Source organism: Centropristis striata, chromosome 14 (assembly GCF_030273125.1).
Source record: "Centropristis striata isolate RG_2023a ecotype Rhode Island chromosome 14, C.striata_1.0, whole genome shotgun sequence".
Lineage (NCBI taxonomy): Eukaryota > Metazoa > Chordata > Actinopteri > Perciformes > Serranidae > Centropristis > Centropristis striata.
In genome coordinates this window covers 29,583,785-29,611,672 of record NC_081530.1, presented here as the reverse complement: position 1 = coordinate 29,611,672, position 27,888 = coordinate 29,583,785, and the positions used below count along the sequence as shown (strand labels likewise).

Sequence of the window (27,888 nt, the reverse complement as noted above, 5' to 3'; positions counted from 1 at the left end):
CAGTGCTGGACTGTTGAAAGAGCTCCATATTTGGCCACAGCATTCAAGGGTGAGGACGGACAGATGATGGATGATGTCGACCTAGTGATGGATGTTCTCAGACCTCAGTCGTGTTTTCATTAATCGAGGACCTACACAGACCCTGCAAATCTCTACGAACCACAAATGCAGCAAGCAAACATACTGAAGACAGCATACACACTGCGGGTCAGTTAGTCTGAGTTACCTTTTATTAGTGTTATACTGATCTGAGCACAGTTGCTCACAAGGAAGAGCTTGATAAGCATGATGCAAAAAAACACCCTAAAGTCATTTTCAGTCGCGTAAAATGATCATGACATTCTGATTGATTTTTTTTAGGTTAAAGAAAAATATGAAAATAGAGTTGACAGTACATTTAGGCACACTATTAACACATACTGTACACAGATATGCACAATTTTCATTATAGATTCATAAATACTGGGGTTAAAAAAAAGACAAGCCTTCCTGTATGGAGAGATGTGCAGAAAGTTAAAAGTGACACCTCCTCCACCGTGGGAACAAAGTATTCACCTCCCAGTGAGCGAGGCTCCAGTTCATGTCTTCCTGCTCAGCCTATCAGAGTCCACCAGAGCTGCTTAGTGCAAGCAAATCAAAGCAGACGAGGGAGTTCCATCCAATGACCGCAGCAGAATGGGGCTCCGTCCAGCCAATGGGAGAGGCCCTCCCACAGTTGCTACTGTAAGTGCTCATTAGCAGTGATTCCATTGGTCACAGGACAGGGCTCTCCTGTGAGCCCGTTGGACAGGAGGAGAGGGGGGGGTGCGGTCCCTCCAGCTGTCAGTTAATAACAACAAAGATTTGTTCACACTCAACAGAACAAGCTTGAATGCATAAAATGCCACTTATGAGTTAAAAAGAAACAGTTGTTTGAGGCCGCCTCTGAACTACCTATAGCCCAATGAGCTAATCATCGGACACAGAAAAACCCCTACCACTGCCCCATCCATACCAAAACACAGATTCTGTACGAATGCATGAGGGATAAGTGTAAAATATCCCCGCACACACACACACACACACACACACACACAACAAAACAAACTCAGACTTATAAAACAAGTCTGTAAAATAAACATTGTACTTTTACAACAACGGAATGTTAAGTTGTTGGGATAAGAAGACATTTCTGGGGAACTTCTTTCATGTTTTCTACGATTAAAACAATATGAATTACTTTTTTCAGTATACAATGATTCAAAATGCACATGCATTAAAGAAAAAAATATTGCACAAAATTAAAGACATCTCTGAATAAAAGTGATTAGGGATATATCTCCATATCTCTATCTTGATTTTCTTGTAACGTTCAGTCGAGTGAAGGAGAGCTATCTCCAGCGTGCGTCTCTTGGTCAGTATATAGTTTTAAGGCTGGTTCACTAGCTCACACTGGCACAGATTGACTGAAGAGGGTTGCATCTTCGTGCCACGCACACACGCACACGCACACACACGCGCACACGCACACACACACACACACGCACACGCACACACACACACACACACACACACACACGTAAGTCTACACAAGCCAAATACACTAGACCAGAGAGTACATTCTTTGATAGTGCGCTTGGACAGCCAGAGCTGAACCTCCCACAACTGTAGCACACTTCAGTGTGTCCGCTCACAGCCTCACCTTTTAGGTCATTAAAGGTCGACTTTGCATTCTCTTTCCTCACATGATTAAGGACATGAAGCACAGTAATGTTCAGAGTATCCGGACATCAAACCAGTGCACACACACGTATGGAACAGCATGAGCTTTGGTCGTCACAGGTTTTGACAGTAGCATTAAAGGGGACGTGGAAATATTCTTTGAGGATCATGGGTGGTACAGACGATGTAACACTTTGGAAAGAAAAAGAAAAGTCTCATTATGTCTCAAAAGAGGCATTGAGGCTGGAAAAAATGCAGACAATAAAAATCTAAATCATCTCTTTCTTTCTTTTGTTCGGTCACATTTTAAAAACAGCGCCTTTTTAACCCAGTGCTATTGACATATTTGGTTGCTATGAAAACAAAATATTGTTTGCGCGCTTACAAGTGTGCAGCTTTTGCAGATAAAATGTCTACAGCATGAGGGTAAAGTTTGACTACAGCTGAGGGGCCGGGTCACTGAGATGGTAGAAAGTGCCGGCCAAAAGACAGAAGCGGGAAGGTAAGGCAAGGTGTGGGTGTATGCTATCTACTCCTGCAGTTTAAAAACAATACAGTATTTGTGGTCTGCTCTCTGGACCAGGAGAAAGCAGCATTGACTGGCCCATGATAAAGCTAAACACAACTGAAAAGTCCCAAAAAAAAAAGAAAAAGGAGGACGAAAATATCTAAACTTAAAGAGAAGACTGTCATGTCCAGTCTTGGTGCAAATAACAGGATTTGTGTTTGCGCATGTGTGTGTGTGTGTCACCGAGTGAGAGGAGGGCAGAGTGTTTGTTGTTCATCCTTCAGTTCTGTCTTGACAGAAATAATTAGAAACAATTGGAGTGTTTTCACTGAAAAGAGTGTGTGAGAGAAGTGGAAGGGCAGAAATCACACACATACCTCGACGTTCAAGCCCCCCCACTCTCACTCTTAGCTCTCAAGTCTGTGTGTGTCTAGTCGGCCCATGTCCCGCTGCCTCCGTCCTCTCCTGTCACCTCTTGAGGGAGGCGGTTTTGAGTTTCTGGCCATATCTGTGGATGCGTGGCGAGCGGGAGTGTAGCTTGACAAAGAGCTCGGGAAATTTGTACTGGGGAAACATCGTCTCCAAGAAGCCCTCCAGGAAAACGTAGACTAGCCGACGGTTCATGGGTTGGTATTGAAACATGTCGAAGACGCGCAGTATGCCCTTCCTCGTGGTGTCTGCTCCGATGATGTGCTTCAGCTCGTCTAAAGTAGGGAGAGAAATATAGGGGTCAGGAGTGTGCACCATCTCTCAGGAGAGATAAAAAAGGAGGGACGTTTTCCATGTGGGTACATGCAGCAGTGCTGAAGCATGGAACTGTTTAGTCAGATAACAAAGACTCGAAACTCAAGAATAATGTAAGTGAACATCTGACATACTTACAGATTGACAGATGAGACGGTTGCAATAAAAAATGCCATGGGGTCTATTGAGAAGTCCCCAATGGGATTTTTGCATTGGATTTTGGATCACTGAAGAAAATAAGCTCCATTTCTGATGCTTTTTTTCAGAAGGATAATCTTCACAGTTATACACCACTTTTATTATGTTTCAAGTGTTAATGCAGCTGAAAAAAGTACAAAGCTAACGTTTAGCTATATCAAACTACACCACGGTCACTACAGTTATGCTTCAGATGGTCTCCGACAAGCCAACCAGCCTTTTTAAGAGACACATAAAAACTTAAAAAATCACTAGTGGGGGTATTAAATTAAGAAAAATATTTTATGTCGTACAACAAAACACTTATCCTGTGTTAACCACAGATTCTATTTCAGGCATCCTCAATGAGGATGTTGAATGAGTTTTTGGTTAGGGCGCTAAAATAGTAACTTACTTCCCAGTTTAAGAACTCGAGTAAATATTTCCTGTGGCGCCCTATACAGAAAATAAAGCTCAACACTTAAAAATGCTAAAATTACAAGCTTTTTGATTGTCCTCTTCCTGTTCCGTTAGGCTCAGATATAGACTCCTGTAGATGTATGCGTGATCTGAAGTGTTTTCAAACAGTTTCTTTTTCTTTTTTTTGCTGTACAAGAGAAAATGCCCAAATGATAAAGTGGATGAGGCAGATCCAAATGTTGCTGGGTGAAACCTCGATAAAGAATACGTGTGTGTTTTCACCTGGCATGATGCCCAGCAGACTGGTCTTGGCAGCTATTCTGGTCCTCATCCGGATGCTTTTGTCTCGACGGGGCGGCGTCTCAGCCAGAATACCGTTGGGCCAGTAGGAATCCCTGAACAGAGACAGAGTCACTGAGGGTCCTTCATAATTCTTCTGACCAATCAGAGTTGTTTGAAAGAAAAAGGGGAGGGGTTACCTGAACTTTTTGACATAGTCTGCAACCTGCTCAGGTGAGGTCAAGTAGTCCACATGATCCACAATTTTCCTGCAGAGACAAAGCAAAGATGATTCAGGTTTTGCTCTGTGTGAAGCTGTTCACTGCTCTGTTGTTACTCTGATGTGTGTACTAGAACAGTGATCTGATTAACTTTTTAAAAAATGTTATGATGCTGCATGCTTGAGTGAAACTGGTTCTGCAAAAGAGATATTTACATGCATCTTAGGTCATCAGACAATAATAATAATAAAAATAAACTTTATTTATATAGAACTTTTCACACAGGCGTTGTAGCTCAGTGAGTAGTACAATAAAGTGAGGATAAACAACAGAATAAATGAAAACAGGCTAATTAAAATGTAAAAATACTGAAATAGCAAGACCAACAAGAACAGAAGGTAGAAATAAAAGAAAGGAAAGCTGAAGAACAATAAACATGAAAAAGATAACAATTAAACAAAGAGTAATTGACAGTAAGTTAAAGTGTTGTGTGCTGAATAAATACGTTTTCAGTTGTCTTACACCTATCTTGCATTTCTTATAACCTTATGTAGGGAGTTCCAGTTCTGCTGTGTAGATAAGAAAGGCTGAACTCCTGATTTTTCTGATTCATGAGATAGTTGGTATTTTTTTAAAAAGTACACTGGTGATCTAGGAGGCTGTGAAAGGGTTATTTAACGGCAAAGAATAAAATGTAGGCCCACCCCACACCGTTAGATCCTTATTTTATTTTAATATTTAAACCAAAAATAAAGTATTTCACATGCTTTACAGTCATCAAAACATCTTATGGTGCTAGAAATATTATGATCTCAAACCCATGTAAAAATCTTGCAGAACTCCATTTGATTTTTGGGATAATTTACAGACGATGCTTTGGTGTGTGCATACGCTTATATACGTAAATTAAACATTTCTATTAAGTCTATTGTGTTTTTGTCTCCTCTGTGTATTTTGTGTCTCTGACCTGTTGATGGTGTCTCCATAAGTGGCCCTGATGAGCTGCTGCAGCAGGTTCTTAATGTTCCTGCGCAGCCATTGGTTTTTCTCCTTCAGGTCGAACACTTCGTCCATCAGTAGCAGCATTACCCTCAGCGGGATGTTATCATCCACCTGGACATACAAATATACATATGAATGACCATTTTGATAAATAAAATTACAAGGAAACATTGAAGTAATAAAAACAAACACAAAGCATGAAAGATGCCCACTGACTCACATTGTCATCGAGCTGAGCAGAGACTCGACAGTGTTCAGGGTCGATGTCGGTCTTGGGGAGGAGAGGAGGCACCTGGGAACAAAAAGTTTGTCAGTGAGGAGAAGAAGAAACTGTTGTTTTTTTTAACCGTTTTTTTATTGGCTACAGGGGTTAATGAGCACAGGTGCCCACTAAAAAGACGTTATAAGCAGTAATTAGGTTCAAAGCTAACACACCATATCAACCTGAAAAAAAACAAACAAACTATAAAGCGCATGCTCTATGTGATGGTGTTACCTTGAGTATGGACTGTTTGATGTCCTGACCCAGTCTTTCTGACATACGGCCCATGTTATCAGAGACCTTGGTCATGCCCTCAGCCAGACTGTCAGGCAAGGCCTTCACCGCGTTGGACACGTTTCTCATGGAGCTCCTCAGAGGATTTACAAATGTGTCTATCTGATGGGGGAATAAAATATAAAGGAGAAAGTGTACTTTAGAAAAACCTGACAGAGTAATCTGTACAGTGCAGCAACTTGTATCTCTGTGTTAGAAACATTTGGGATAATGTAAGCACACAACTCAAGATATATAAAAATAGGTCTGGTTGTATTTAGACATTATAAGGCGGAAATGCTATCAGATGATTGGATTTCTTGGATTTCTGAAGTCTTTTTGAGGATTTTATTCTCTAGTTACTTGGTAATCAACAAATGACACTGAAACATATATTCTTTGTTTGAAAAAACGAATAATAAGAATAACTAGGGCTGTAAGCAGCACTGAACGGGCCCTCACAGTCCACGTGTGTCGGGGCATGCTGCTGTCAGGGTGTGTGAGTTACATGGGCCAGTCTATACCACCCCGATGAATTTCATGGCCTTAAGTGTTGTGGTGTGGGCACGGTATCACATATTCAATTAGACTTCCACCAGAGCGCCACCTAGGGGCCGATCAATAAAACCTTTAAGGGTTATCCTCAGGAGGGCATTGACAATAACTGTACCAAGTTTTGTGTTAATCTGACCAACCGATTTGGAGATATAAAATACTTCAATTTAAAGAGCGCCACCTAGTGGTCATGGCCCAAAATTTTGCACAGAGCCTCAGGGGCTCATGGGGAAGTAGTAACCTGGGTTTCATGGCATTCAGACACACCAATGTGGAGATATGCAACACTTCCGCCCCCCCTGATTAGGCCATGGCCCTATCTGATTAGGCCCCCAACCGAAAAAAAGAATAATCATTCGAAAAACAATAGTAATAGTAATAATAGCATAGTGTGATGGTCAGTAAAGCTTTTGATAACTTTTGATCCCAAAGGCCTTATGATACTGACCAAGTTAGAAGTCAATCAGGTTAAATCTGTAGGAGGAGTTCGTTACAGTATGCGACGTGGAAATGGCAAAAAACAGCAGGAAAAGCAATATTTGATTCAAAATGGCCGACTTCCTGTAAGCTTTCAAGTATGGGTTCTTGTGACTTTTTGGTGCATCTTCGCATGATACACGTATGTACCATATTTTGTGTGTCTACGACATTTGTGTGTGGGGGGGCTTCATTTTCTTGACTTTCCAGGCGGCGCTGTTGAGTCATTTTGCCACGCCCATTCCTGAGACCACTAGAATTTCACTGGAGATTGACTTATATTCTAAATATGGAGAGTTTGGGAATATGATAAAGCCCCCAAAAAGGCGATTCATTTCGGAGAAGAAGAATAATAAACGGACCAATTACACCGAGGTGCAAGGACCCTAATAATTAAAAGAATAATCAAAAAATGAAAAACAACAAGGACCTCACAGGTCGTCCTGTTCAGGCCCTAAAAATAGTGTAATACCTTGCGTGCAAACTCTCCCTTGCCCTTGCTGTAGGCCTTGTTCTCCAGGAAATCATAGACATAAGGAATCAGAGTGGGACAGGCCTTCACCATCTCTGGGTTCAGCAGCAACTGGAACACACACACAAAAGTTATAGATAAAAACTCCAGAAAATGATGCAAGACAACAAAAGCATTTCAAATTTGTCTTGTCAACACTAACATATAAAACAGTCACCTGTAGGTAAGCATTGAGGTCTTTTTTTCTCTTTTCCAAGAAGTCTCTGTCCATGTTGTTGAAGGTTTTCTTCCCTGGCAGCTTGAGGATCGACGTCAGGTTCTCGAACTAAAACACAATATATTCAGCACTCAAGTTCATGAGATGTTGCTACATGTTTTAACATAGTTATTAACTTTGTCCTAGGGTAGAAATGTTCTTTCTTTTACACAGACCTGTTCAGTGATCCTCATATGGAAGTCATGGAAGTCCGAGTAGCGGCGATAAGTCTTCCAGCAGTCCTCATTGCCGTCATGGGTGCGTCTGAACACAGTGATAGCGTACAGCGCGTACGTCTTACCGTGGTCGTTGCAAACCCCTGCAGCACCCCAGAAGCCGGGGAGACAAGCGTCAGCTACCACGCCCGGCAATACATCCAAAATGGGAATGGAGGATGAGGGATGAGGGTGGACGGAAGCAGAAAAGAAAGACGGGAAAAGAAAGAAAAGTATGTGCAGGTCATGTGTGTGGAAGGAGGGAGTGCAAGCAAAGGAAAGAATGCAGAGCAGAGGTTGTGGACATGTGATAAAAGGAAGGGAAATGTGACAGAATGACAGGAAAGGTATGGGAGGAAGGAAAAAGGAAGAACAGAAAAATAGTGAAGGTGATAAAATGAAAGAAATAAAGAATACTGGAACAGCATGAAGTGACAAAGCAGACATGATGAATGGAGCTAGAAGTGAAAAGTTGAAAGAAAAACATGCAGGGAGGGACCAACAGGGGCTATACACAACAAAATCACACCCTTAAAACATCCAAAGCAAGTGTTTTTTAATCTGACTTGCCTACACAAGCATTAAGTCTTATTGACAACCGTCCTTCAAGAACGACAGTTCTTAAGATCCAGCAAAAAGTAAAAAAACTCACTAAAGGCGTGTATTCAGACTGTTTGTGTGAGTGTACCTGTGTCGGAGATGAAGGCATGTAGGTGCATAGTATCATCATGGCAGGAGTTGGACAAGTCATCCAAAGACTGAAATCACAAGAAACAAGTCATCAATAAACTATGCGGTTTGTTAAAAAATTAGGGCTGTACCGAACAGTTCAAGTTTTATTTTATATTTTGACATTCAAATTCTAAGTCAACATTCAAATGCTGTGCAGCTTCTTCTTCTTTTTTTTTTTTTTTCTTTTTTTTTACACATGGCTGTTTATTCTTCATTCTCACAAAGTGAGGCCGTGCGTGTCTCCACATCACAGGAAGTAAGGAAGACTTACTAGGTTTATGCTTCCTGTGGGAGAACCATTGAAGGATTCTCCGTCACCGTCATCGGAGCCCCGGTAGCTTGGCTCTTTCAACATGTCCAGCTCTGCTAGCATGCGGACGTAGAGAGGACTCTGCTTGAAGGAGGGGTAGTAGCGCTCATCACGTAGCATCATGTCATACACCTGGAATAAATATGTGTGAAACAGAAAGAGAAAGGGGAAAACAAAATTTAAAAAAAAGATCAGGAAAAGTGTAATGCAGAAAAAATGTCTTAAATACAGACAACAATTTGCAAACAAGTCAAATCTCTGAGCATGGGCATGATTCATATAATTCCGTCTTATAGAGATAACGTTAAACTGTAGAAAAATATGAGTACATTTCTCTGGATGTCATCAAATATCTCTGGGGTGGGGTCGTCTTTCTGTAGCTTCTCCCCTAGTGCTGTTACGGACGCTTCGTCCACCTGCACCCTGGGGGACGCCTGACGGAGAAGAAAAAAAGCAAAGACAGACGATGTAAGATACATTCTCAAAATATTTGACCACACAGGCTAAAAGAATCAGTGCTGTAATTAAAGCAAGAAAATGTATGAGTAACCAAGAAATAGCAGAAAATAAGTATAATCGTCTCTCTTGCGAGACCAAAATTGTCTTTTTCCTTTATAGCTGAGATTACTTTAGACAGACTCGTGTGATCTCAACACGCCTCCCACCTTGTCCGAGAGGTATTGTTCAAAAACACCCAGTGCAGCGGCCTTCAGCAGCCCCTTGGTGGCGCTGGGCTGTTTCTTGCCATCTTTCTGCCAGCCCATCATGGCCTCCAGCTGCTGCTGTGCCGTCACCCTGTAGCCCTCCACAGTGAGCCAGAAGAACAGCTCCGCCTGGGCCCCCGCTGCCTGCATGAAGTCTGGATCAACAGACAGACACACATGTTAGTTCAAATGATCATTCACTAGAGCACATGCATAATAAGTGGGCTAGTGCCTTTAACATTCTGTGCTTAGAATTTTGGGCTAATTGTGGTTTCTGATTACCTTGTTTGTATATATGAAGGTTATGATACTATAGTTCTGCTACTATAGTTTTGTTAATCCAAACGTATTTTCCATATTACACATTTCAAATGACAGAACCAGCCAGAATGCTTAGGCTATTGGGTCTTACTCAAATCTGACACAACTTGGCTTGACTCCTGGTTTGCACACACACACAAACACACTCTATCGTAATCTGATCTGCGAAGTGGAGTGACCTTTTAAAGCCTCTGACGAGGTCATGTGGGACTGAAAAGACGTGTGCTTAATGAGACAGGTTGAGAAATGGAATAAGTTATGGATTATCAAGATGATTAACAGAAATGTTCAGGATTAAAGCCGTGGGACGACTACAGTGACGTTTGGTATTCATGCGTCGTGTGATGATGCATTTCCAGAATTACCCATGAAGAACTGCAGGGCTATGTTGTGGATGAGGATGTGATCCAGTGGGATAACACACAGCTTGCCAAAGTTGGCTGCCAGCTTCAAGGCATCCACCTCCTACACAACACAGGAGAAGGATAAAGTAAAGTCTGATACACAAAGCAGAAACGATAAAAGTGTATTCTTAGTCTGGCTGGCTCCAAAAGATAAAACTTAACTAACAAACTGACTTTGAGCGTTTGCAGCTGCCAGATGCAGACAATGTTTTACCGTCACACTAACAATTAGTGATGTATGTTTTCACTGGACCCTCTAGTCTCAGCACTGTACGGCTGCGCTGTTTCTCACCTTGCCGGAGTGTAGTCTCTGGATCCTGGTCTCACACACCTTCTTCACAAACAGAAGACTGTTAATCTGGTTCTTGATCACATTGATGTCTAAAGGACAGATAAACAAAGACATAAAGGGAGGAGATGAAAGCAGTGCATTTATTTAGCCACGCTTTACATTTGTTCTTTGTGTCTTCCTGCTTGCATGGTGAATTATACACTTTTCTCACAGAAATTAGGGGGTACATGCAAGGAAGAAATTTTTATAGGGCATCAACTTTGCTTTTACACATGCAATCTTGAAAAAACAGACTTGAAGCAAAAGTAAATGCTTCAGGATGCATTTTTATCAATGACACGTGAGCCTTACATAGATTAAAATGAAACCATAACTGCTGCGTGAGATGTGCAAGTGAAAAACGCCTGTGGTATAAAAAGGTGTGGTGAAAAAAGGAAAAAAATGTCTGAGAAACAGTGAGTGCCCACCATCTCCCGCAGTGTCCAGAGAGCGGAGGTACTGCAGCTCCTCTAGCACCTTGTCCTTGACGGCCTCCAGCTCAGAAGGCTTGTCTGTCATCTTCAGGATGTTCATGAAGGCTTCATAATTACAGCTGGAGTCCCGTATCTGTACAAAATAACACCTATTTACATGACATGCATTTCCTTCATGGCTGAAACAATGCTGTTTCTTGATTGTTTCAGTGGCTAACAGGCAGAAGCTATGGGTGTGATTCTCACCATCCAGATGACAAACTGGTTTATGTAGTCTGGGTCGCTGAGCTGGTTGATCAGAGGAAGTAGAACACCGCGAGCCAGCACCTCCTGAAAAAAACATCACAGTGAATTTTCAGGTTCACTCGCAACAATTAACACTACAAACGTGCCGTCACATGGTCTGGTATGGCAGTGTAGTCTGTTCAGAGCCTGTTGTTGGAAAATAATACTCATGGCTGGCAGGCAACCAAAGAGGCAGCACTTGGCCGGCAGCTCCACCATGATAAATTAACAACACCGGTTGTATGACATATTGTGTGACTGAATAAGTGATTCTGCGCCTCACATTTGCATCGCAGACCAACAAAGTCACATGGGCTGTGATCATTAGATAGTCTGTGTAAGTGAGAGTGAGATTTTGTGTTTGTTTATGTGCACTCACCCTTAGGAAGTATCTCATGTTCTTGTTGTGGAAATCTCCAGGAGGTAGTAACAGATACAGAAGCAGCTCACACAAGTCCCGAAGAAAACCTGACACACACACGGCGTATAGTGTTTACTTTTTACAAGTTACAAGCATCAAACAGCAACACATTTGTGTGACAAGCTCTTCATGACTGTGTGAACTAGGCTAGACCCATTACAGAACTGTGTTTACCTTCTTCATCTTTGTGTGAAGTGCACACTACGTCCCGACAAATCTTCCTTTCCATCTCCACCTCGGCCTCAAAGAAGGAGTCCACCAGCTCCTCCGTTATGTCCCCTGTTCACAAATTACTCATCGTCATTATCACCACTAATGTCTCAATCGTCATCATCTGGCTTTATCAAAAACTGCAAAACAAACTGTAATCAAATCTTATTGTGCAGTGTTGACCAGGAAAATCTGCATGCTGCAAGCTTCACTGCTGCAAAGGCTAAGAATGGTATGAGCCAGCAAGAAGTCATTTTAGTCAATAGTTGTTTTTCTATTTTATTTTTTCTGAGAAAAGGTCTACAGCAAACAGAAATGATTTGATTGCAAGTTGTTATGAGGCTATTTATTTGTCCGAGCCATTGAAATCTTTGCACCAAACAGAAACTCTGACGTGTGCACTTACTTTGCTTGTCCTCTCTGTCCGCGAGGCGATCCTGGGCTTTTCTAAAGACACGTAAATGGGTGGCAAAGTCGTCCACCAGGCGAGTGGTGAAGTAAGGCTGCCAGTCCACCTCTTTGGACCTTGGCACATAAACACACAAGAATGATGTAAAAAAAAAATAGAAAACATTTGGTTTGCAAGAAACATTCAGTACAGGACAGGAAATATCTGTGTCTTTTACCGTGTAGAGAACTGGACGAGGGCATTCTGCAGCGTCTGTCTGATCTCTAATAAAAAGGACTCATCCTCGCTCAGAGTGTAGTACCAGTACTGGATATAATCCCTCAGAGCAAACTGGATCACCTACAGAGACGAAAAAACAAGGAGGAGGATAATATTAAAGGGATTCAGTAAAGGCAACTTAATGAGCTGGACTAAAGGGTGCTGGAAAGTAAACAGAGAGATTGAGGAGCGGGTTAATTAATTGCTGCTTCAGATTTGAGTGTGAAATTAGTTATTACATCTGTTGATTGTCAGTGTCTAGTTCAAACACCCAGAGAACAGATTACTGGGCTCTTAGGTTCTCAGAAGCCGTTGTAAATCAATCATTTAGTTGTGCTCTGTTGCATACCGTAGGGATACAGCTGAGTAGTATTATTAAATCAAGAATACATGAATCAGTGTAACTGACTGTATAGGCTGCTTATATATGAGCTTCAGAGAGAAGGAGGATATTGCCATGAAACTTTTTATGCAGATGACACAAGAGAAATCAAATCATAAATGTCAATTAAAGGGAGCACTACGCAGGTTTACATGACGTCACGTTTAGCTGTGCAAGGTCTCAAGGTTCACATGCTGCTGAAATGATTAGTGTGCATTCCCAGGAAGGAAGGGAGAACAGAAGCGCCACAGTAGAGCAGTAATTGTCATCTGACCATCACAAACTGCTGTGTCTGCACTTAACTTTGCCGGCCACGCTGCTTTACTGAGGACAACATGCTTAAACATGTTTTTTGCTGGAAGTGTTGTAACCACAGGATAAGGTGAAGAGAATGACTGAAGCTCCAAAGCTCATCTCCCCTGGCTGCAACACTGACAGCCTAACTATCATTTAGAGGATCTATTTACAAATGTGTTAAGCTAAAAAAGAACTGCCAACAGACTTAAAGTCAGAGAGTGAAAATATTACAGTTAAGCCCTGCAATGGTCTTTTACTAGAGCCACATGATGAAAGGAGCTTCGGTGCAACACTGACAGTGTAACAGTACAGAAACTTCCAGTTCCACTTTCTGTTACAACAGTATGTCTGATAAGATGTTAAAAGGCCACATCAGTACAGCATTTTCTGGCCACATGATTAACGTAATCTAATATATAGTTCTGGAGACAAAGTAATTAAGTATTAAAAACACTGAAGCAGTTTATTCCCTATGAAATAATACAAATACAGTGTAGTCCACTACTTATCATGTATTAATGAGTAAAACAGTAAAAAAAACTTAACCAACATAAAATAATCTAAAGGCGTGTTAGTTCCCCTTGGCCTCTGTTCCCATACAGGTACTTTTGTAGCAGCTAACCAACAGAGTCCGAATTTGACAACGGACCAACGCAGCAAGCAGTGTTGCCAACTTAGCGACTTTGTTATTGCGACTATTCAGACCCATCTAGCGACACTTTTTCAAAAAAGCGACTAGCGACAAATCTAGCGACTTTTTCTGTTGTTATTGAAGACTCGTTGCTACTCTTCTTAATGGGTAGTGCCCTCTCAAAGCATTCACAAGCGGCCCGGTCCTCCCACTGCAGTCTCCCTCCAGCAGCTCAGAAAGTACCTACCTGAGGCAAGTACTTTCTAAGCCGCTACCTGGTGAAGTTGGGCAGATCTTGGGTGGATCCTCTCTCCCAAGTCACACCCATAGCGGCTCACTAGAGGGAATAGAACCTGATGGAAACACACCTTAAGTGTGAAGATGACGAGCCAGTAATAAGTAACCTATCTCTCAATCTCATAAAAATATAGAAGCAAAACAGAAAATCATTTAGTGTTGGTGGATTAGTACGCATTATAATGTAATACATCTATTAATTCAGTTATTTGTCATATTTTTTTCCAGAGCTTCTGACTGATTATATTTTCATTTGCAGGAAAAATGCATTTTATGCTGGACAAAAGCCAGCATGAATCAGCTGACAGACATCCTGCTCAAATCAAATCCAATGACACAAAACACAAGGAACAAGCTTCCTGTGAACGGGAGACACTCAGGCTTTAGGGCTTTAGGTATGCAGAGCCTGACGGTGATGACTACTCTCTGGCTTGAGGCTGTTAAGTTGCTGACCTGAGCCAGCTGATGAGTCAGACTAAAGTGGGCCAGTGTCCAAAATGTCTGGAGTGTTAGTATTTGTCGCCAGGTCATAATCCTCCTGTTATTTTCTGGTGGCTCCTCTCCTTAGTTGATATTACATTAGCATTGGTGCACCTCTTTTTATGACCAATCACTCAGCCACGCCTCCTCATAGCTGAGTGAAGTGGACAGAGGGGACACCAAAACAAAAAAACTTTTTTTCACAGCCAATCCCATATAATGACATTTGTATTTGTAATTTATACTTTGTAATGTGCCGTTCCAACAAAAACTGAACAAAACAACTGTAAAAGGAGTAAGCTAGGGAGGGACTTGCTGTTTATAGCAGCCTATTGCATGAGCACAGATACTGACATGTATGTAGGTGACATTGAGCACATAAGACATTATGTGATAAAAGACACCTCAACATCTATTTTGATTTCATGAGAACTCTAATCTTGGTAACGTCACTGTATCCCACATCGGACAGCTATCGGCTAACATTGTATCCAAATTTCACATTAACTACTATATAATATAAATGATCATGTTATGTTTCCAATTAATTAAGTGGTGTAAAACTAAAGTCTAACTTCTTATCTTTCAAACCGTATATCATTTTAACCATGTACATTAGCCTCGGGTTTACCAGAGTCGGCAAAACGACGCCAACGCTGGTGAGTTAGCCGTGTGCTAACTGTATCCCACTTCGGACACTTGCATCTCCACGCTGTAAAAAAGTGGGGGCTGCTGAGTTTATCAAACATCATTATCAACACACCTGGACTGTACTTCTGTCCTTCACAATAAAATACAGTACAGTAAAAATACAGATGTACTTTTAAGATCGCCACACGAGTGTCGCCCAAGAGTTCTTACTGCTTTCTCTCATGAGAAAAAGACATGTAAATCTCCATGTACATAAACTTAATTTAACACGTAGATTGTCAAATATGTATAAATCAATGATATCTACACTGGTGGTGGCGATCTTATTCGAAATGACCATGAAACCAAAAAGTGCAGCATTGCAGATGTGTTGTCAAAGGTGCAAACATGGTGCTTTGGCAGATGGCATATGCACAGGAAGTCCCGTAGATAATACAAAGATGCGCACACACACACCTGTTGTAGTGGTTCATCTATGAAACTAGAGCCTGTTAGTCTCCTGTCAATCTTTATAGGCTTTATCTCCAGCTTCTTTTCATCCAATGTCTGAAGGAGACAGAAAAAAACACAATGAAAACCACATGGCAACTGGAAAGCAGGCTTCACCAAGAAAGGAACTTGATTTACAACTAATTAATTTGTTTGTGTAGGCGAGGCCAAAATGTGTGTGTGCTTAGCGTGTTTTTACCTTTAGTATACCAATTTGTGTGGGTGGCAAGTAAGACTGCTCGCACTTTTCCAGGTGTTTCTCTGAGTTGATCTTTCCATAGAGCAGAGTGACCGCAAAGCCCCTGGAAAAGGGAAGTGAGAATGAGAGTACGGCTAAAAGCGGATCTGTCAGGTACTGTCGTTAATGTGTGAGGGCATGCTTATGTAAAGACAAGATGGATGATTTAGTGGTCTTCCTGCTCACCCTCCAATGAAGCAGAATATATAAAAGGCCAGGTAGAATATGGCAAAGGGTCCAAAGGTGACGAGGAACAGCACGACTCCAAGACCCCCCCATCCCCAGATGGACAGACTGGCCTGAAAAACACACACAAACACAAAACACAGGTTAAATACTTCACTTGTCCAAACACTAATACAGGTTTTACTTTAACCTATTGAAAGATTGTTAAAGTTTGTCTGAAGAAAGACTCAGTTATGCTTTATCAAACTATTTACATCTTCTGACAGACTTACAGACACATCTTTTAATATTCAGACTAAGACTTAAGTCCTACATATATCTAGTTCATTGATCTTTTAAACACATAATATGCAATTTGCAAAAGCAAGAGTTTGGTGACGTTGCTGTGAAAATGTGACTGGATAAAGAATAGACATGCTTTTGGCAGAAAGGCATCAAATTACAAATTTATTTTAGGTCTAAAAATTGTTGGAAACATTTTAGATAATGCAAGTATACAACTTGATAAAATTTGTAAAACAAATACAACATGTCCTGTCATTTTTAGCCATTTTAATGCGGTGTTTAAGTGTTCTACACTGTTTAAGTTTTTTTAGTAGTACTATTTGTGTCTGCTGGTAATTAACTGTATAGAGTAAAGTCCTACTGTCTATTTTTAGGGCTGGGGAGACGCACCGTCGCCATCGATGTAAACGACTACTTAGTTAACATACGTTGATGGGTCGTAAAAAAAAGTACGAGAAAGAGCAAGCTGAGGTGAAAAAATCTCACCAAACAGCATCCAAAGTATGGAGTATTTGTGCATTGCGTTATTATTTTTGCTGTTATATTGTTAAATGTAGATTGCATTACATTCCTTTAGTTAAATGGAACACACTCTTACATTAACTTTGTTTTGGAGAGACTTTATATTAGATTACCAGTTAAGACAGTTGGGGATTAATGCCCTGCAGTGCATACTTTGTTTTTCATATTTGTTTGTTTTAAGAGAAGATTGTTGAATATAATATTGAAATATAAATGACACTTAACATTTTAGTTTTGGCAAATTCGTTATTATATTAATAATACATTAATCGAAAAATAATAAATAAAAAACAATGGTTAAATGCAGCCCGATACATTTTCAGTTTTGATTCAAAGTCCTCTGTTATGAAATCCCCCACTTAAATTCATCATAAATTCCCCACATAAAGCTGTTTGGACTTGACTGCTCACTCCATTGTGAAGGAAAAAAAAACAATAAATCTGCAGCACTCCAATACAGTTTAATCAGATGATTAGACAATTGTACAGTACAATGACATCATCCATAGAAAAAAATCACACTATTTCTACACTGTAGATGTAGGCACAGGAAAAGATTATTTAAAAAGACACACTGTGGTGTGTTGTATTGTTAGAGAGTATCAGGCGTAGACTGTGTGTGTGTGTACATACTTGTGTGTCACATCCTATGGTTTTCCTGTTATTGTCAGTGCAGGAAACAAGGTTCTTGTTACCAGCGAACAACTCTGTTTCCCTGTTCTCCACATAAGTTACTCTAGTAGCTCCGTAGCCTTCGGTCCCATAATATGCCAATGCAACAGATACAAACATTGCAATTATAAAACACAAGAAAACGTTAAGTTAACTCAGTATCAGTCAGGCTACACACAGTGTTTGTGTGTGTCCAGTACACATGGTGGGGGTTGTTATGTAAAAGATGCCATGGAGCTCCACAAACTTGACTGCCCCAGCAAGTGAAAGCTGGACTAAGAAACCCAGGCCATGCAAACTAGCAGAGCACAAAATATACAGTGTCATGAGGTAATGTGAAAAATGCAGTTATCTACATCATGGTGACCGAATGTGAAAAAGTCTCACAGAGTCACACTCGGTATAAAGCTCACACTCTGACCGTGGAGCCATCAGATAGACAGACACCATGATGATCAGCAGTGATGATCTTGGGCTGCCCTACATTCATACCAGAGGTCCTTAGATAAGCAGCTCTACTGATGGAGCCAGATAGAGACGGACAGAGCTTCCTCAGGACACTGAGACATTGTTCTCTCTGCCACAGCCAGCTATGGACATTCACACATGCAGCCAACTGGACCAGCTAGCTTACAACATATAGCATGACTATGACACAATTGGAAGCTCTTGCAAGGATTAACACTAGCTTTAAAAGTCGCTGCCAAGGGTGGCAACCAGGAATCAGCTTTTGGTTGCAGAAACTGAAAATGTGGTTCCTATTTTAGGATGTACTACAGTGAGCTAGATTGACCTAGTGAACTTGATATGTCAGTAATTGTGGTGTTTGTTGTACAGGCTTTGCAGTATAATTTTTTATCCAGTTCAAAGATGCCTGGACACTTCACCCCCAAGCCTTTAATATTTTGTCCAACCCTTACTAATTGAATTACTATTTTAGTAACCAAGCTTATAATAAATACTTGATTACAAATACGACATGCATTTCACTAACACCACCACAACAGAGATTTTCATGGAGTTGTAAATATTCCATGAAATCTAGATTTAATGCTGAGCTCATGCCAAAGCACATGGCACATGTATGCCTCATGATTAGGATGTCCTGGTGACATTTATTTTGTTTCCAGTCCCAGTCGAGCAAATTTGATATTGAGTATCTGCTGGTACCACAAAAAAATGTTAGTTTGGACACCAGTTTCAATACTTTAATGCAAAGGAAGAACAGCTCAGTATAAAAGATACTGTAAAAAAAAAGATGCATCTCTTTTGCTAGACTGTTTAATTCATACAGTATCTGAATGTATCATTCTCTCATCTCCATTCAAACTGGCCACTATTGTTCATAGTGTATTCAGAGCATGATGGGTTACACTGAACAAAGGACATCAATCGGATCAGGCTTCATGCCATCCAATTTAAAAAATGAATAGTCTGGCTCCAGTTCAGATCTTGCAGAGCAGCTTGTGACAACCCCTAGCCACCACACCAGCTGAGGTCCAGGTGATTACACAGCACAGTGGAAAAATGAAAACATGACACTGATGGCTGTCAGCGAAGACCCTCTGACCCTGACTTTACTTACTTGTTGTCAACCAGACAACTAATAGACAGGCTAGCCCTGTCAAGAGTGTAGAACTGGTTTTAAAAACAGGTGTTATTACATTAATTGAACAGCAGTATCTCAGAGCATGCCTTGGAATATATGGTGCACAGCCAACGGTCAACTTGTTTCTAAACTTCGTTATAAGATAATTCAGGTTAGGGTGGGAAATATTAGAACATATCATGTGCTGTAATTACTCCTACCACCTACCATATTTTGTCCTAAGGCTGATGTAATTTAATTGTAGTAGTTACGTAAGACGTAGCAAACAGAATGAAGAGTTGTCTTTGTTAAATCATCTGGACTGACAACACAGTAAGAGGGCATATGTGTTTCCTTTATGTAGAAACCAGCTTATCAAGACTTATTGTATTTCAGCAAAATGTCAGCTGTTTCAACCAACTATCACAAAATCACTTACAACCATACTGAGAAAACTGGAATTGTTACATTCATGACGTCAAAGAAATCAGGTAATGGTTACTATGGCTGACTAACTGAGTGCACGAGAACACACTGGTCTCCTGGCTGCAGAATGTGTCCAAACTGGCTTGACTACCCCCTCTTTCTCATGTCATAACTGGTTGGGACAAAGTCACTAATAGCAGGGTTATGATGGGAAGACAACAGTTGCTAGCCAAAGAAGAGAACTATTGTTACAGTTGAGCTAGGAGTGGTAGAGATACGACTGAATGCTGTTCACAGAGCAGCTTATACCCTTCCACAAACTTTGACTATCTTAAGTAACCGTTATCAGCCACAATGTGCTCGCATTTACACGAAGACCAAATTTAACTCTTGGTTTAGCGACTTTCATGCAAACAATGAACGGCTTGACCTGTAGTAACACTTCTACTCTGTTTACCTTTCACCCACACAGTAATCACAGAGAAGGTAGTTTCTCCACTGTTGGTTCAGTAGCTCAGCAGTCACCACTGACACCAGGCCTAAGCTACATGCTAGCAGGTTACTGTATCACACACAGACACACAGACACACACACAGACACACACACACACACACACACACACACACACAGATATTAACCTCTCATAACTGTACCTGGCAACAACGACTCAATGAACCTCTAGTGAACAACCTAGAGTGCTGTGTCAGAGACAGACAGTGAGCTTGTTAAAGTAGTGCAGTGTATCTTGGATGGATTTGTGCTTGCCAGAACAAACTGCAAATAGTGTTTCCTCAACGTGTTCTTGTAAAAAGAAGGGCTGGAGTAGTTTTAGTGCTGATAGCAAGGCTAGGCAGGCTAACTCATGTATCAGTTTAACCCTTACAGACCCAATTAGATGTATGTTTTGTTTTTGTTTTTCTAGGGGAGAACAAGGGATCTTAGGGGAAGATAGAGCACGTCTATTCTGGAAACTGCGGAGAACCTCCCTATAAAGCCATACATCCTCTGAATGCTCTAGGTGGTTCAGCTCTTTGTGCTTGCAAAAGGCTGTGATTATCCCAGCGGTCACAACAGGTCATTTTATACAGTGAGCTCAAGCTAAAAAGAAATTGTCCCACTACAATGAAACAGTGGTTTAAAAAAGCAACAAAAAAAAACAGCTTACATGCAGCTTTTGCCTGAACAGTATTGCTGGGAAAAGTCAAACTGTTTCTTATTTTAAAACTAGCCTTTTTCTTGGTGTGAAGGCAACTTTCCAGCATAAGAGAAATACCACAGAGTCCTGAAAAAATATTTGAAGGTAGTTCTATGGGTAACGTAAGTCCGCTCTGACGGCAATGGTGCCAGTGAGGAGCAGTGGATGTGGAGCTATCTGTAGGGCTGTATGAGGAGATGATGAGGCTGTGGAGGCTTGGCTCTGTAGGAGAGACGATAACTGACACTCTTGAGTCATTACAGCTTACGCAGGGTTTTAAACATGAACCATCTGCTCGAGTGATTAACACCCAAGCCTATTGGGAATGCACACATCTAAACAATTTCTTACGCAACCCACACTGAACGGACATAGCATGACTGTGCCCATACTTTGAGTCTCTGAACAGGACACAGATGCATTTACAGATTGACCCAAATGTATAATGGCCATTATATATAATATTACGGCTGAGGATCGAGTAGAGGAAATTTCACTGTTCACCTCACAACACCAACAAAACTTCACAAATGTGTATTACTTTGCTATTTTTTAACTTTATGATGAACAAAATCCGGAATCTAGTCTTTTATTATGAAATTATTACATTAAGTCATGTTCTAGCTCTACTTTCCTCTTCCTGCTTCTCTCTTTCTTGCCGTCTCTCAAACACAAACTTACGCTGATTAGTAGCAACTTTAACAGTGCTTAAATGTTGAAAGCACTGCCACATAGAGAGGGAAGGTTTTTGAGGAGCGCTCCACTATTGGATGTCCTTGACTCCAGGCCCATTTAGGCATGCACGCACAGCCTCTTATCAGTGTCTTGGAGATTATCATTTCCCAGCTTTCCTGGCACAACTTGAAAACCGCACAACTACACACATACTGCACAGTATTTACCCAGACACACACGTGTGGGAAGAGCTGCTCAAGGGTGGATATTGCTATTTTTGTGATCTATGCAGAATTCCACAAGTGCTTAGCTGCAGCCCTGATGAGTGTGGTCACTGGGCGAGAGGTTAACTCAGCCCATTAAAGCTCTCCTGTAGGAGATCCATGGTTAATACCTCAGAGGGAGAGAAAGTTAGTGGGGCTGACTGATCTTGCTGGCCTAATCCACCAGGACCACCATCATACAAAAAGGATAGGATTAAACCGCTACAATCAAAAGAGTATGCAAGTATAAGTGTGTTGGGGCTGAACAATTAATCAGATTATTTTGGGTAGGGATGCATTATATTTTATTACCCATAAATCATGGGAAATTTTGTTAATAACATTACAATACAAAGCCAAATTGCTTTCACTGACTTAAGAAACACAGAGGCTACATAATTCAATACAGTAGGTAGTAGTAGTAGTATTTAATACACTAACTGATTTGAAAGGTTATGTCAAAGCATTACATTTAAATTCTTAGGCAAAATGCTCTATAAAAGGCCAAAGAATGATTTTGGTATACTTCTACTTCTACTACAAGAAACAATAAATGACAGTTTGAAGAGAAATTATTTTCCCTCCGATATCATGAATCACATTGCAATTTTTGAAGACCTTTAGTAAATTTAGTAGTTATTGTTGTTGTCTGTTCCTTGAAAATATGTCAATCAAATGGGATTGATAACAGTGTCCAATGCTTTAGGTCACTTCTAGTGGCAGGAAAGTGATAGTAATGCGTTTCTGGCTATGAAAAGCGTGAGGCTGTAGTAATTTATTAACACAGTAACAACTCCAAAATGTTACTGAAGGATTTGCACCCGTATGTTGTTTTTACCGCAGGTTGGCTTAAATTTCACCAGCATGTCTAATCTATTCTGTAACTTGAAGGTGGTCAGTATTCCTCTGTCAAATCAATGCCTGCACAAACAACACAGCCAGAAGAGCAGATAATTGGAAAATAGCTACAAGCTAATTCAAAACCTGTGCTGTGCAATCCCTTACTAACAAGCCTCAAGCTATAACTGAACTAAATTAACATTAGGTGGAGCAACAAGTACAGCGGGAGAGCAGCAAGACAAAATCATCCACTCTCCAACAGGCCAACAATCTCATTATGAACTCAGCACTTGAAAAAAAATACAACCTGAGATAATTGGATGAACTGCTTTACTTTTATAATCACAGAAAAGCTGGTGTTTGACCAGCAGATTACTTCACCTCCCACAGATTTAAGGTACCGGTTAAAATGTAACAACTGGGGTATGTGAGAGTATATGTGCATAATACATAGATGTAGATGTACAATGGGGATAAACATGTCAGAGACAGCTAGTTTATGATCAACGCCTTGAATACACTATAATCTTTGACCCTGCTCACACATTGAGTTATAATGCATCTTGGATGACCTGATTACAGGTGGACAACTGGAACTATAAAAAGTGCCAACACAAGAAAATAACAGACTTTCTGAAGTAGTAATACATGCATGTTGATGGATGTAATATTGATGACAAATTAAGGAACAAAATCTGACGTATAACAAATGCAAACATGTTAAACTGCATCAAAATCCCACACTATGCACTAGATTCCCAATATGTGTGCTAAAGAAAGTTTTGGACATCTTAGTATTTTAGTTTTTATCTTTTAGAGGATGGTTGTTTATCTCCTGTCTATGCAAAGGAGCATGTTTGCTATTCTGGCACTTTGTGGTGGCCCAATACCTCCCTCAACATTACATGTTTTTAGTTTTGATTTGTCACCCAGTTGGAGCATATACATCAAGCAAAAAGTCTGTAGCCAAGGTGAGGTACCAATTAGTAATCTACTCCCCAGCTGATGGCTGAGCACTATTTTACTCCCCTAGTTTTCTGTCCAATTTAGCATGGCCAACTCCCTTGAGCTGTAGTTTGACACTTCTAACTCAACTGTTACACTGGGGAGGGTGAATTCAGCCACATGCTTCCTCTAATACATACTCCCAGTCCCCAGCCGCTTCTTTTCACTTTCTACTGAGCCTCTCCAGGAGGATGTATCTTTAGGTTTATGTGATTCACTCAAAATCCAAACTGACTAGAACACACAACAAGTAGGAGGTACACCTACTGGGTGTTGTACCCCGACCTCTGCAGAATTAGGCATCTGTATCACCTGTACTGGCCCAAATTTGTTTTGTTAAGTTTAGCAGTTGCAGCAGCTTAAAGTCAAATGAAACGTGAAACTGATACACGTAAGAAAAAACAAAATCCAATCATAACTGGTGGCACAAGGTTAATTGTGATGCCTAATGTGAACTGCATTCTGTGCATGAGCTAGACACGCTATGGATATTTCTGGATTCAAGACACAGGTCTGGACGGAGCTTAATTCTGGGTGTCAGTTCATTTGGCAGGGCAGCGACTTCTATTTACTGAAGGAAGGAGGGAGAGGTGTACTAGATGACAAGCAGGCCTGATGTGACAGCATGCTCGTGGCCTTAATGTCTACCAAGCTTTGATTAAGACACCTTAATGAGATCTAGCCAGGGGTGAAAAGTGCCAAGATAACTTTGTGTGGCTGTGGATAAGCACACACTCAAATTACCCTAAAACAAACTAACACTGTGTAAAAAGGTGTATTCATTAAGCTTGTCTGCAAGGCATTAGCTCAAAGGAGTAAATCACAGTCTGACAGGGAAAAAAGCCCATGGCAATGTCTACAGCCAAACTCAAACTCAAAAATCAAACTATCAAATGTGCAGCAGACCTAAAAAACACAAGACACATTTGTATTACAACTTACTTTGCAATCATGCATTTAGAAATAGAATTACACAATACTGAAAGATCGTAGCAGAAAGTACACTTTATTAAATGCAATGCAACGAAAAGACTGAGACAAAACTTTGAATCGAATGGACTCAAGTCTGTGGCTTACTATTAGCAGAGAGGGAACAGCCTCCTACATAAGACCTTGATAATGACTACAGCAATGACAACTAAAAGGACATTTGTATTATAGCTACAACTAAGTTGCTACATCTGGTGTAGTACTTCTGACTTCACTTAAAATCTTAAATCCACACTACAGAGGACATTATAAAGCTGTTGTGAAGCCAAAACTCATCACAGGATGTTCAAATACAACCTCATAATTTACTTTAGATTAGAGGGTAACGTGGAGCAACATTTTGCAAAATGCTAGTAGGCTATAGCTTAACATTTGAGTGCATATTGCACAGAAATCAGTACTCCCTGTGAGACATGCAGGATACTGCAGCCAAAGCCTCATTACCAAGGCTAAACCTGGACTTAAACTGCTGGGGAGTTGCGTAGATGTGGCTAGGTCACCTGCCACTCAGGTGAGGTAGAGACGGTTATGTCCGTTGGTATATCAGCTGATGCCATGGTTAGTAGTCCATCTGTCTAAAACCTGGAAACCAGCTAGCATTGAGAAACTGCATCACGTGAGAACTGTAGCAAAACTACAATGTCATCACAAGTCACACACAAAAAACGGCTTGTCAGGCTGAGTGATCACAGAGACAAGGCGCAATCTCTATAACCACTGACCAGCAACAATGGACTAAAGACACATTATTAATATTTTAGGGGAAGCCTGTGTTAGGCCAGTTGTCTGTGTCTGACAAGAGCAGGGAGCTATTCTGACAGGCAGTCTGACTACTGAATGCCACCGGAAACATATCCCCAGGACCAGCTGTGTCTTCATGTCTCACACCTTCCCTGTACTAAAAGCAGAATGAGGAGGCAATGCCACAACTCCCTTATCATGCCAGGAATTAGCTAGCACCTATTAATTTGTTTGTTACCAACATAACTGTTAGCTAATCACAGAGAAAACAGTTCGGCAAGCATAAGTATACAAATGTAGGTTCATTCAAGTAGGTAACCAACTTTTTAGGATTTAGTCTCTCTATCCGTCCACACAGCTAACGCCCAGCTCACCTGTGTATGTTGTGATGTAGAAATTCGTTGTTGAGGGACGTTACTCATAATCTAAACGCATAACTTACTATCGACATTGCCTGTGTCGAGCTAATTCCAGCACGGTGTTGACAGTGAGGATATCCTAAGCTCATCGTATTAACTCGGCGTTAACTGTGTAATCCCGGGCTGACGGCCACTTATATAGCAGACAACCTTTGTGGAAGCAGAGCCGCTGTGTGCAGTCCTCTCAGTGTGTTTACCTGCGGGGCTAACGCCAAGGCGCTAGCTGCTACATGCTAACAAGCCGAGTCTATTAACTGGAAAACAAACTACGGCAGCTAATGATACATGCGTCTATAATACCGGCACTGACTTACCTCTGCAAACATCGTCTAAAAGGCTGTGCGTGCGGTGGCCCTGGCTAACCCCACCACATTGTAACATGCGAAGAGGAGGTGATTTTCTCGGTTAAAAACGGTCGTATTTCCAATCTCCGTACTCTCTTCGGAGCGTCGCCATGTTTGCAAGGTTTACGTCTCGGGTGCCCCGTTTCTGGACGTCGCCACGCGATTGGCTGAGAGGCGATGACGCAGAAACACACCCGTCACTGATTGACGGACACAAATGCAGCGATAATCACGACTGAGTGACCCAAATACAGCAACATTTTAACAATTTACGATATATCTTATTCAGATTTACTACAGTGAAACATTCTTTGCTGTAAACATATAAAAGGGGTTGATTGGTAGAACAATTTGGCTGAATACCTCCACAAAATAATTATATCATGACATACTTATCACTGAAATCTTGAATCCATTCTACCTGGATGTTAATACTTTATGCTTATGAAGGTTAAAGACATTTTTCCAAAGTATATATTGCAGCTGCATTGACGGCTTTGTCTGAAATTATATTTTGCTCAAGAGAAACACAGCCCACAACATCTGTATTGTCTTGTCTGCATTACTACATGTGCTGCTTATTCTGTGCTTAATAACCCCTTTATTAAGCACAGAATAAGCAGGGTGGGAGCTGGGGGGCACAAATGCAGTGACAATCATGACTGAATGAGCCAATTACAATTATAATATTTCACATTTTCTGACATCTGTTACTCAGGTTTATCAAAGTGAAAAATTCAGGGACCTAATAATTTACACCAAGATAGGTTTGATCACTAATCTAACTTGCAGTCAAATTTAACATAATGTTAAAAAAAAAAAAGATTTATGCATCTATGATGATTAGTCTTTCCAAAAAAAAAAAAGCTTCTTGACATTAATCAAAGCGCATTATTATAAGACTGAACGAGAAGGACCAGGGTGCAGTCTGGTCACATGGTTGACCAGTGGCTACCTGCAAACCTAGTGATAATGCATAATTTATTGCCCCAGTGGCACCTTCATTAACCTGAGCTATACCTTACACTGCCTGGCAAAGAGAAAGCAGGAAGGTGGGGTCTGGAACAAAGAGGCAAAGACAAAGAGTCCCAGAGTGACTGACAAAGATTATAAGTTACAAAAGATCTCTGTGTTGTTCTAGGTCATGGTACCTTTCTCCAGGTGGACAGAGCCTCGGTCAGGTCACACAGTCGGCAGGGATGAAGCAAAATAAAGTCTTTGGCTCTTCTACATCCAGGAGAGTGGAGCGCACTCACCAGGCTGCCCATTCTTCTAACACCCAGGTGCACACAGAGGAGATCTCTCTCCTCTTATGTTTCTTTTGACTCTATCTCCCTTTGTTTTCTACTTCTTTCTCTGTCAGTCTGTCACACACTCACAGAAACACACAAGCAATTACAACAGTAGACTTTATACCCATGCAAGCTTTATGAGTTACAAGCCTGAGGTTAAGTAATTTATCTTATGCTGGTATCAATACAGTAGCTGGTTGATCACCCTGTTGTGCAGGTGTACGCATCATCACCATGTGTCATGCTTTAAAAACTATAATAGCAAACACAAAAATGGACAATTCATTTCAAGCCATGTCTTTAAACCTCTGAATTGCACTTTTCTCAAAGGTATCTGAAGACAGAGTTGCTCTGTTTTCATACGCCCACACAGACCTCAGTCACAGTGCCTCACCTGCAGTGTTGCATTTTTAACAGTAGATGTCACTATCAATCCATCACAAACGGTCTCAAATGAAGCTTTAGTGGACTGTCTCATATAAATCATGTTGTGCGTGCCAATCATAGTTTCACAAACATCCAGCAATCCCTTTAAATTACAGAACAAAAGCACAGCAAGGATCCACATACAGTACATACCGTAGTAAGGGCGTTTAGA

At 41.0% G+C, this 27,888-nt stretch overlaps 1 protein-coding gene across 1 annotated transcript; it reads right to left on the bottom strand.

Moving 5' to 3' along the window:
• Positions 1-216: 216 nt before the first annotated feature.
• On the bottom strand, positions 217-26,105 carry snx13 (sorting nexin 13). The gene is made up of 25 exons (XM_059349463.1): positions 25,969-26,105; positions 16,033-16,145; positions 15,808-15,910; positions 15,576-15,665; positions 12,341-12,462; positions 12,121-12,239; positions 11,679-11,783; positions 11,463-11,551; positions 11,045-11,128; positions 10,793-10,931; positions 10,326-10,414; positions 9,995-10,094; positions 9,270-9,463; positions 8,934-9,038; positions 8,566-8,736; positions 8,251-8,320; positions 7,524-7,666; positions 7,309-7,416; positions 7,092-7,202; positions 5,549-5,710; positions 5,273-5,344; positions 5,018-5,163; positions 4,030-4,098; positions 3,833-3,945; positions 217-2,913 (listed from the first exon to the last, which is right to left on the bottom strand). The coding sequence occupies exons 1-25, from the start codon at positions 25,978-25,980 to the stop codon at positions 2,678-2,680; spliced, it is 2,865 nt and encodes a 954-aa protein (XP_059205446.1). The 5' UTR covers positions 25,981-26,105; the 3' UTR covers positions 217-2,677.
• Between the last annotated feature and the right edge of the window lie 1,783 nt (positions 26,106-27,888).

What these genes read in the sequence shown, in the direction of transcription:
- snx13 (XM_059349463.1), bottom strand. An exon ending in AGCCCTGCAGTTCTTCATGG is followed by an intron (nt 9,464 to 9,994) that starts GTAATTCTGGAA and finishes CTGTTGATCCAG; the next exon opens with ACTTCATGCAGGCAGCGGGG. An exon ending in ATATGAGGATCACTGAACAG is followed by an intron (nt 7,417 to 7,523) that starts GTCTGTGTAAAA and finishes ATTGTGTTTTAG; the next exon opens with TTCGAGAACCTGACGTCGAT.